The sequence below is a fragment of the Clytia hemisphaerica genome, unplaced genomic scaffold, assembly GCF_902728285.1.
Source record: "Clytia hemisphaerica strain Z4C2 unplaced genomic scaffold, Clytia hemisphaerica genome assembly, whole genome shotgun sequence".
Taxonomy (NCBI): Eukaryota; Metazoa; Cnidaria; class Hydrozoa; order Leptothecata; family Clytiidae; genus Clytia; species Clytia hemisphaerica.
The window spans coordinates 288,250-299,573 of NW_027104031.1; the positions used below are offsets into that span (position 1 = coordinate 288,250).

The 11,324-nt window shown below is 35.5% G+C and overlaps 1 protein-coding gene across 1 annotated transcript; it reads left to right on the forward strand.

Annotated features, from left to right (window-relative positions):
* The first annotated feature begins 388 nt into the window (after nt 1–388).
* Nucleotides 389–11,227, forward strand: LOC136811683 (non-structural maintenance of chromosomes element 3 homolog). Its single transcript, XM_067068311.1, has 6 exons — nt 389–549; nt 7,009–7,094; nt 9,721–9,772; nt 9,938–10,001; nt 10,360–10,439; nt 11,066–11,227. The coding sequence occupies exons 1-6, from the start codon at nt 526–528 to the stop codon at nt 11,186–11,188; spliced, it is 429 nt and encodes a 142-aa protein (XP_066924412.1). The 5' UTR covers nt 389–525; the 3' UTR covers nt 11,189–11,227.
* Nucleotides 11,228–11,324: the final 97 nt, after the last annotated feature.

Below are 11,324 nucleotides of genomic sequence, written 5' to 3' on the forward strand. Positions count from 1 at the left end.
TAAAGGAAGAAAAAATTCCCGAGTTAAAAAATGAAAAATAACTCGGAAAGTTAAAGGAAGAAAAAATTCCCGAGTTAAAAAGTGAAAAATAACTCGGAAAGTTAAAGGAAGCAAAAATTCCCGAGTTAAAAAATAAAAAATGACGTCACTAAATTCCAAAAATGACGTCATAACTCGGGATAACTCGGTTTTTTTTAACTCGGTTTTTTTAACTCGGAAAAAATAACTCGGGAATTCCGGGCCTCCTTTGTAATGGTTTCTGCCCATCAGTATCAGCGAGAGAGTGATTTTTGCTGGACAAGCGGTGTGAAAAAAAGTTTTTTTCAGCTCGGGCTAGAGAAATCACGGAAATTCAACTGCGGAAAAGTTAATAAAAGATGTCAAAATGGCGGGAAAGTTGTGACAATTTTTTCGAAAGCACATGCTTCTTCATTTCACCACGAAACTTTCCCAAATCCTGACATTACTTTTAAGCATTCATATAAAGCAATCAAAATCAAGAATCACAAGCGTTACACCGCAACGATGCCACGAAAGAAAGTTCCACAGGTAGCTATTCTTCTCTTTTCTTCACATATAATTTATCATACTGAACTGGAGGCAAACCTTGACTCCGTTCCCTGCGTCGTATTATCAGCTTTTTTTTATGTAAACTGATAGTGCTTGATAATGCCCGGCATTGTCTGATTTTCGAACGCATAAGCTTACATAATTTGATTTGTTCCTGGATTTGGAACCATTGCATTGCAGTGTAGTTTTGTAACGTCAGATTTTTTTATGACGTATATATTGTTTTGAGAGAAGTCCCTCCTCTGGCTCTGAGAGGGGGAACTCACATCAGCCAGCACCAGGGTATTCTCTGGCGTCAATCAGTAACATAAATAAAGCCTAAACTTTAACATCCTTACAAAAGCTGTCTTTTTGATTTCCCAAACATTTGTTTCAAGTGTTCACAATAATTTATGTATATATATAATTGCTCTTTCAAAACTCTAAAACAATTCGGGGGTAAGTAGAGAAGCAACACTGCAGATTATTCGTAAAGTAAAGAAATATCTATTGGCATTGACAATCAGATATAATATATTACATTATATTCCTTAATTATAAAATCATCAAAAATTCATTTTGCATTCGTTATCGTGAAAAATAAAAATAAAAATATGATGAATTAATATTACATTACTGTCTTTTAGTGATACTTACTTCGTTTTTGATTTTGTACTTTATGGTTCATCCAATTCGTGGAATTCGATTATTGGCCATTACTGATACACTGTTGTGGAATCAGCTCTCTGAAGTTGAAATAATTAGGAAGCAGTGGTTCGTTTGGCAGTGTATTGAGGAATTGGTCAAGATGTTGTTTAAAAGTTTGTTTGGTACATTTTGTGAGGTTTCGAAGGGATTTTGGCAGAGCATTAAAAAGTCTTGGTCCTTCCTGTGAGAGACAATCCCTCCAAATATATTTATGCTTGACATTAACAGCTTTTAAATTACATTTTCTACCCAGTCTCTGGTTTGTGTAGGAATGCACATCGCCTGCGTCATTGCTTAGTTGAAGTTTGGGGTGATATCTTCTAGTATTTCTATTTCTATTTGGTTGAGTTGCAGGAGGCTTTAGAGGCCTATTCTCGCAACTATAGACGCTTACTAATGAGCGTACCATCAGCACCTTGAACTGACTACCCAATTCCCCTCACATGGCATGGGTTGACCCGGGCAAAGGAGCGTTCACTTGCCAAGTGAACTGTCGTGAGTGGGAATCGTACCCTGGCCTCCTGCACAGAAGCCAAGGTCAACTACCACAATACCACGGCACCTATAGTATGCACCATGTTTAGATTATTCTGTACCTTTCTCTTATTCTTTAAAGGCTGTACATTTTTAGTTGACTCGATTTTTCCCAATACTGTAATTCAAGTTGAAGGAAATCCTGTTCAAAAATGATTTTTGCAGCAGCTCCAATTGTTGGATGAAGCATCGCTTTGGAGCAGTAGTCAAAGTACAGAATAGCAAGTGACTTCCAAAGGGTTAGCATTACATCAGTGTCCCGTGTCTTGAAGGTTCGGAATATCCATGAGCTGATGGCTTTGACTTTGCTGATTTGATTTTGGATATGTTGACTGTAGCTCATATCCACATCCAAAGTGACTCCAAGGTCTTTGACTTGGTTTTTGGTTTCAATTTGGTCCTGGGTATCAGAATAATAAACTGAATTTGGTTTCAGCTCTTCATCTTTCCCATTTAACACATACGTTCGAATATCAGTCCATTGAGTTGCATGCTATTAATCTCTGACCATTTGTATACTCTATCGAGGTCATTTTGAAGAAGCTGAACATCATCTTGACTGGACACTTCTTTCAGCAGTCTTGTATCGTCCGCAAATGAGGACAGCACTGCATGATAAATATCTTCATCAATATCCTGAATCATCACAAGAAACAGGAGGGGACCCAGTACAGAACCTTGTGGCACCCCAGATAAAACATCTGCACTTTTGGAAACCCTTGTGTTGACTGAGACTCTCTGTGTTCTCTTTGTTAGGAAAGATTTAATCCAGCAGAGAAGTTTTCCACAAATACCATTTCTTTCAAGTTTATGCAGAAGTATTGAGTGGTCAACCAGATCGACTGCTTTACTAAAGTCAAGGTAGATAACAACATCTACGTTCTCGCCATTTTCTATATGATGAAACGATCGTTCAGTGTGGGCAAGATCTTCCTGACCTAAATCCGTGTTGGTTAGTATTACATAGGTTGTTTCTTTCCAGGTGGTCTTGCATGTTTTTTCTTACGATCTTTTCAAAAACTTTGGTTACATGTGATGTAAGAGCAACATGGCGGTAGTTTTCTGGTAATCCTCGATTTCTTTTTTTAAATATTGGGGTGATATAACTTGTTTTAAGTATCTTTGGGTGAATCCTTTATCGAGAATATTCTGCCATATCAGCTTGAGTCGTTTTGCAAGCTGTGACTTGCTTTTAAGGAGAAACATAGCTTGAAAGCCATCTGGACCAGCAGCTGAGTTAGGAGAGAGGGTTTGTATTTCTCTAATGAAATCTTCCTCTGTGAAGGGTTGAGATTGGGGTTGTTATATTGGGGTTTTGGTGGTGTGAATACAGATGTATAGATGTATATTGGTCTTGAAGTATATTGGCCATCTGAAGATTGTTGTCTGTTAGCTTATTTGTAGCAGGATCCAATGACGGTCCAATTTTAGGTTTGGTTTGAGAAAATCTTTTTGCATAAGAGTAGAAGAACTTGGGGTTCACTTTGATTTTTTGAGATTGCATCTAGCTCTTGATTGCGCCTTTCGTTTGTATAACTGGTTTTAATTTTAGCTCAATATCGATCAGTTTTGACCTTGTGTCCTTGTTGGGCTTTCTTTTCTTCAGTTTCTTTCTTTTTCGCATAAGAATACGACAATCGCGTGGAACAATCTTTTTCTTTAATGGCTTTCGAAGTGGAATGCTGTTTGAGGTGATAACGTCAATGCATTTCTTGATGAATACACATAGCTTCAGCCAGGTTTCTAGCTCCCCCCAACAAATTAAGGTTCCCCCAACAATTTAGCTCCCCCCAAAAAATTGCCTTGTGCTAGGTCTCCTAACACTTCAGGTCCCAAAATAAACTAAAACAAAAACATTATTCTCCCGCCCCCGTAGAGAGAAGTCAATAAAAAATATATGCGAGTACAGTACTGATAAATGAAAACTAAATTTTACTTGTTTTAATATTTATGTTTATATACAAATCTTTTGCTTTTTGGACCTACCTCCGGGTACCCTGGTGGAGGTCCTTTAAATTAACCCATGTCCATTTGTCCGTTCGTCTGTTGCCAGCTTTTCTCAGGATTGGCTCAATAGTTTTTTCTGATTTTTTGCACAATGATGCAAAATGGCAATGCCCAAAATGTGACAGATTTTCGAAAATGCCGGAAATTGCCCTTTTTTTGGATTTTCATTGGACTTTCTCCTTATAATTGGTTGTTTTTACATTCAAAAACATTATTAATAGCAATGCCCACCATCAAGCATGTTTCAATTTTCAATAAAATAGATTTTTGAAGCCGGAACTATTCAAAAATCGCCGGAACAACCTATTTTCGCCGGAAAGACAGTATTTCTTGAGTTTCTCGAGCTGTACTTTATATTTTTTTATGAAATTCTGTACACTGATACAAAATGGCAATACCTAAAATGTGACGGAGCTAGATTTTTGGAAAACATTTTTTCCGGCCGAAAATGCTGGAAATATGCCGAAAAAACCGTTTTTTTGACATTTTCTCAAATTTTCGTCCTTAATTTTCTCTGATTTTTTGCAGAATGATGCGTAGACGCAATGCTCAAAACATGACCAAGTTCGATTTTTGAGAAGATGTTTTTTCCGGCCAAAAAAGCCGGAAATTTCCATTTTTGCAGATTTTCATTGGATTTTTTCATTGGATTTTTTCGTTTCATGTCTTTGTTTTTTTTCAAACAAAAACATCATTTATAAGAATGTCCACGATTAAGCATGGTTCAATTTTCAATGAAACTGATTTTGGTACAGGAACTTTCTAAAAATCGCCAGAACAGCCGAGAATCGCTGGATTCCATGAATTTCTCGAGTTGTTCTCGTCTTATTCTGCATTTTCATACTATTGTTCTTATTTTTCAATTGTCTCATTACATCAATCTTCAGGTAGGTCCATTCAGCATGTAGCTTGTTATATTTGATTTAATAGTAAGATAAGAGATCTTTTGAAATTAGCTGAACAGCCCCCAGAGTCTCAGTCAGATCATTAGGCTGCCCCCAACAATCTAGGTCCCCCAAATATTTTGGTAATTTTAGCCCCCAGGCTCTTTAAAGGCTAAATATTTCTTAGCCCCCCCCCAAAAAAAAAAAAAGAAAGAAAGAAAGAAAGAAAGAAAGAAAAGAAATGTCCAGGCTACACAACAAACAACATCTACTACAGCAAAACCTTCTTCAGTGCAGGTGAGCTGCTGGTTGGTCTATTGGGGGAAGGTTTTGCTGTAGTAGATGTTGTTTGTTGTGTAGCCTGGACTTTTCTTGTGTTTGTTGGAACGTTTTGGAGAGAAGGGTGTGTCGTGGTGGTTTGAGACTTTCGTTGATAAACGAGATCACTTGTAGACGAAAGTTGTCCAGGACTTTGAGAAAATCCAAGGAATCATTTGTTTCACCTTGATTCTTTGTTCAAGGTTCTGGTCTTTTTTGCGTTCCTTTGACATGAGCAAAAGTGCAATGGGTGTTGAAGCATGTACCGCTTTTGATTGAAGAGGAGCACATTCTTGGGTGGAATTCGGAGCATTTAGTTCCAGCATTACACCCCCTTGGGCCCTTGTTTCCATATTTCATGAGTTTGGTGCAAGCTTTTGGGTGGTTGCACTGGCAGTTTTTACCTCGAATACCGTGCTTGCATTCACCTTTAACATAAAATCGGTAGGTTGAAGATATTTTCAGTGTCTGGTTTGGATCTTTAGATTTGTCAGAGGCTTGAGGGGCCCCTGTAGATTCTGATGTGAGCTTTGTATTGTTTTCAAGCTCTCTAAGAAATCTTTTCTTCGTGAAATCTGTTCTTCCTAGATCAACATCAACGAGTTTTCTGCTTGGTTGGGTTGTCGTTGAGAATAACATTTGGTGAAAGTGGGATTCGTGGCATTGAGCAGTCCCTTGGAATTGCAGGGAGGGACCTTCGCCGTCGCCGTTGAGAGGGTAGTGAACTGACTGATGAGAGGTCAGTAATACTTTTGGTAGGTGAGGGTGCAGGTGTTTGTTTGGGAGAGATCATGACAATTGTGGTGTCAGGTGTTGTGATGGTTTGTGTAGGTGTTTCGGAGCTACTTTTGACATTATTGACGCTGGTATTTGAAGCTTTGGTTCTTTTGTGTAGAAAGTGGATTGTATTTTCTTGACACTGTTAACAAAGGTAAATCATACCAGGTATCTGATATATCAAGTCTCTCAATACTTCATCTTGTTCAATCAAGTTCATGCTCTTTAATAAGTTTAGATAGCACGGTTGGTGGACTTCTTGTCCGTAGGAGCCGCATATTAGGAGTGAGCTGTCATGTATTTTAATTCTGTATGACTGGTTGCATATTTGGCATATATCTGAAAAAAGCTCTGTATAACCACACATAATTTTTCAATTGCTTCGTCTTTTTTCGTAATATTGATGGTTTTCGACAGGAAATTCAATGTTTCCATAATGGGATCCTTTCGGTATGATTCAGTGCTGTAAATAACGGCCGGTGACCGGTAATTACCGGTCATTTTGTAGTTTCTACCGGTCATTCTGAGGCTCAGTTTTTCATTTTGTCCGGTTAAAATTTGAAGATTAGAGGCTTAGATAAATACTTAATATATAGCGCTTCTAATTAAAAAAGGAACAGTTTTCAAACTAAAATAGGTGTTTAACCAATCTAAGTCATCACATACTACAAAATTTTCTAAGATGGTTCCACCAGACCCCCTGCTCGTTACACTCGAAAAATTACCGGCCAACTGAAATTTCCTTATTTGCAGCACTGTGATTTCAATAATTTTATGCTGTCTTTTGTTGGCTTTTCTGGATCGTAAAGTCTGATGCAGTTTCTAATGGTTTCATTGTTGGCCTCTTCCGCTAGTTCAGCAAGTACCTGCTTCCAACTGTTGATGAGTCCGACTGATACCACATTCGATCTAATCTTGTCGAATCGCAGAAAGTCCGAAAATGTTCTCAATACATGGAAAATAACTAGTACATCATTCAGGTAAAAAGTTCTCTTACAAACATGTTGATGCATTTTACATAAAAATCTTGCTAGTTAAAACAATTAAAATTAGAAAATGTTCACTAGAGAATAAAACAATAAAATCAATAAAATGCTTTGAATAATAAACAATAGAAAAATTGCAGGACATGAGAAGGTAATTAATGAAAATCCCAATAAAAAAGCCTTTCTTCTTCTTCTATTTCTTCTATTTTTTCTATTCTACTTCTATTTGATCTTTCGTTTTATAGGAAGGAATTTTAGACATGTCTGAAGCAGGTCCATCATCACAAAGTCAATCAATACCAAAGAGTCAAAGCCAACCCAAAAAGAGAATGTAAGAATCAGTCATGATTATATCTTCAGTCATTATTTCATTGTTTTGGATCAAAAAGACTTGTACTGCAATGGGAGTCTGTTAAATTGCGCGCTTGTATGCCTTCTAAAAAGTGGCGCTCCAGCGCGCCTGCACTCCTTAATCTTTTTCTGCGCCTTTATTTTTTTACCCGTCTCTGATTTAACAAGTGTCTTGAACAGGGGGGGGGGTCGGTAGTAAAATCTCAGACATAATGACGTTTACTACGGTGGTGGTGTGATGAAAAATCGAAAAAAAATTTTACTCCCCAGGGTAGTTAAATACTAAAATGAGTGGTATCTATGTGTTAAATGTTGAAAAGATTTTACTACCTGGGTAGTTAAAACTGGTAAAATTAGCAAATTTTAGATATTTTTGTAATTCTTTTAATTTTTTGGGTGACTTTTCTGAAAAAATCTGAAATTTTTTATATTTTTGAAAAAATTTTCTGTTGGAAAGTTGTTTGCTACAAACAAAAAATTCTCGAAATTTTTTGTCAATATAAAAAAGACTTTACTTCTAAGGGCAAAACATTAATTTTTGCACTAAGTGAAAAATGTGTCACAGAAATAATCATTTTTTAGCTTTTTTTGTAAAATCAGTCGGAAAAGCAACCAAAAAGAGATGACAAATGACAAATTGTCCCAAAAACTTTTACTACCAGGGTAGCAAAATACCTCTTCCAAGAGTCTGGGTGGTGGTATGTAAAAATTTGTAAAAATCCTTTTAATACTCATATATATGTCTAAGACCGAACCCCCCCTGTCTTGAAAAGTTTCTAAATGCCAGTATAATTTGTTGCTTTTTCTTGGTTATTTGAATGGAAAAAATTGGACATACTTTTGGGGATAAATTTTAGACTTTTCTCCAAATCATTGGAAATAATGTGCTAAATTTTCATTTAAAAAATTTTAACGAAATTACAATAAGGTTGGGTATCCAGGAGCAGGAGCTATAAACAAACCTCTAATTCCTTCTGGTTCAGGAAATTATGACGTTTAAAGTTTGGTCTAGCTCATTTTACCAAAAAAGCCCCCAAAAAGGGGCCCTGGCGCACAAAGGGTTAAAATGTTTTCACCCTTAAGGGGATTAATTTTCGCGGGGATTATATTTCGCGAATTTCGCGAGTTTTTCCGAAATTCGCGAAATATAATCCCCGCGAAAATTTTAAAAACCTTTGGATTCGCGAAATTCGCAAAATATAATCCTCGCGAAAATTAAGTTTTTTAGACATAATTTCCCTTTGTTTTCAGAAAAATTATACCTATTAAAGACATATCAATCGGTACGACAGAGAGTTTTCACCAACAAAGCTTGTTATATCTTTAGACAAAAGCAAGTTTTTTATTAGTCTACTGTTCGATTTTTTAGTTTTGAGCTTTCGAAAAAGCCCACTTCTCGCGAAACTCGCGAAATTTAATCCTCGCAAAAATTTAGAATTCCCGTCTTCGCGAAAATAAGTCCCGCGAAAATTAAATTATTTCGCGAAAAAATTGTCTCGCGAAAATAAGTTGCCGCGAAAATTAATCCCCTTAAGGTATTTAAATTCTGGCGTGCTTATAGATAATGCTGCATGCAGTTTTGCATATCAAAATTGTAAATCAAAGAATAGAATCAAATTTGAACAAATAATAAAATACTAACTCGTAAAGTCTGAATCAAAATATTTCTTATGACATTTACAAAATCAATAACAAGATCGAAATACAAAAGAAATGACAGCACCGAGGTTTGCTTTAAAAATTAAAATGACTAGTCGAAAAAATAACACAAGTTACTCGGAACCATTTAGTTCTTTTCTACCGGGTGTCTCACAAAAGATTTTCAGGTTTGGCGGCCTCTTGGAGCCAAACAGTTGATGTTCTAAGAATTGTTTTTCATTTCATTAGAAAGAGGAAAGTCTAACTTAAATTTTGAGGTATAACTTTTAAAATTTGGTTCAGTATTTACCAAGTTAAAAGCTTTTTTTTTAATTAACTTTTGAAAATGTGTAAAAACACATTAACAAAGAAAAAAGGGGGCTCAAATTTAAGCATTTTTTTCAAAAATAGAAATTTTTTCAACTTTAACAATGGTTACATTTCAAGCATTTTATTCGTAAAATAGAAATTAAAAAAAAGGAAATCCAGAAAAATTCGACAATTTTTCAAAAAACAAATTGTCAAAAGCTTTAAAAAAGGCCTAATTTATTCTGCTTTTTGACGTGTTTTTATACATTTTCAAATATGAATTTTTTTCTTTAAAAGTTTGTAACTGGATTAACGTGTAAAAAATTATAAGACGCGCAAAAATTATAAGGCGCGCAAAAATTAGAAGACTCGTGCGATATACTTTGTTCAAACCACAGCACAAGCACTCCCAGCCAGGAATGGACTTTTTACCTTTTGTGAATTAGCTGTCATCTTTGTTCCGGATACGTTGTTATTATTATTATTTAAGGGGCCATATTTTTCATTGTTAGAAATTTTTATTATACAATTTTATTTTATTGAAAGAAAACTTTTAAGTTTTACTTGGCTCTGGTATCTTGTTTGTTTATCATCGAGCACTATTCAATATAATTTCATGACAATGATTTATACAATTTTATTATGGTAATTTATTTTAGATCAAATGCTTCAGAAAAAGTGAATGTCAATAACCCAGATTTTAAAAGAAAGGTAAAGTATTTAAAGTACCAGCCACAACAGAAAAAATACTTTCAAATCAATTCAATCTTGACTACAGGGAGTTGGTATTGGGGATTACACCCCGTCTGATGTAGATTTTCAGCAAAATTTGGTCTCTTTCTGATTTCTACCCTGGAAAGTTTTGCTCTTTTTTAGGTATCGGAAATGGTGAGATATCTCCTCTTTGCAGACCGTAAAAAGAATGGCATCAAAAGAGCAGGTGACATCATCTTTGCACAATTATTTTTAAAAAATACACCTTTTCGACCGTATTTGCGCGGTCTGGCGCGTGCCACTTAATTATTTAATTATCCCCCTAAACTCGATCCAATCCTTTTTTGACACATTTTTCTATTGTCTATAGGTGCGAAAAAAGGACTGGGACGGTTTTAGTGGGATAAAGTGGACAAATAGATGCCCGCGCGGCAATTGGCGGCTACGGTCGAAAAGGTGTATTAAAATTTTTGCTTGTGTTCAAATAAGCTAATTAGTTATTGTTTTCTTGTTTTTTAATCTTTCACAAGTGATAGTGATGGTGATAGATAAGCTCTGCTTCATTTTCATTTTTCATCTTGCAGACATCATCAAAAATGTTTTGAAGGAAAACCCAAAATGGTTTGCCAAAGTCTTCGAAGAAGCATCACTCAAGATTAATCAGGTTCTTTTTAATCACTTTCTTGTTCTTATTTGATCTATACTTATTAGTTAATTTGTACACTGCTGTTGTTTTTTACTCTATTTTCGTACCTGTATGTATGTTGTTATGTGAAATTTAAAAACTTACCTGAAAAAGACAAAGTTTGAAGCCTTCTTTCTAATGACACCTTCCGAAAAACAGAGGAAGAAAATTTCCCCTAAAAAAAGAGATAACAAGTTAGGTATGTCCCTTCGAACATGATTTTCCTGATTAGACTTCTTCCAAAACTTTTCAGGCTTCAAACCTTTATATAGACAAAGAAGTTACCTTAATTTTTTTTGTTTTCTTAAAATTAGCCAACAAACTACACGTTTTTTTTATAAGAACAAACTATATAAGAACATAAGGCTTTGAGGCCCAAAAATTTAAGAACATTCTAAGAACATACTAAGGCTTTGGAGACTTAAAAACATGCAATTTCTTAAGAAATTACATCAAAATGCTCAAAAAATACTGAAAATAAGAACATTTTTAGGTTTCAAATCAAAAAAACTAAGAACACCCAAAGGCTCCGAAAATTTTTGACGTTCTTATAAAAAAAAAACGTGTATCTACAATAAATCTCTACAAATTTCCACTTTATTCAGGTCTTTGGTCTCGATGTGGTTTCGTTAGAGACGGAGAAAAAAGACAAATCAAAAGGATACACTTTGATCAGCGCTCTGGATGATGATATCATACAAAGTGATAGTACTGTCGTAAGCTGGTAGGTGATCAGCCTTTTGATAACTCTAAGGATACACTTTGATCAGCGCTCTGGATGATGATATCATACAAAGTGATAGTACTGTCGTAAGCTGGTAGGTGATCAGCCTTTTGATAACTCTAAGGATACACTTTGATCAG

Excerpts from the sequence above, each read along its gene's own strand:
- LOC136811683 (XM_067068311.1), top strand. The coding sequence starts at position 526 with ATGCCACGAAAGAAAGTTCCACAG. Across the intron at positions 550-7,008 it reads CACGAAAGAAAGTTCCACAG|GAAGGAATTTTAGACATGTC; the intron begins GTAGCTATTCTT and ends TTCGTTTTATAG. Across the intron at positions 10,440-11,065 it reads CATCACTCAAGATTAATCAG|GTCTTTGGTCTCGATGTGGT; the intron begins GTTCTTTTTAAT and ends CACTTTATTCAG.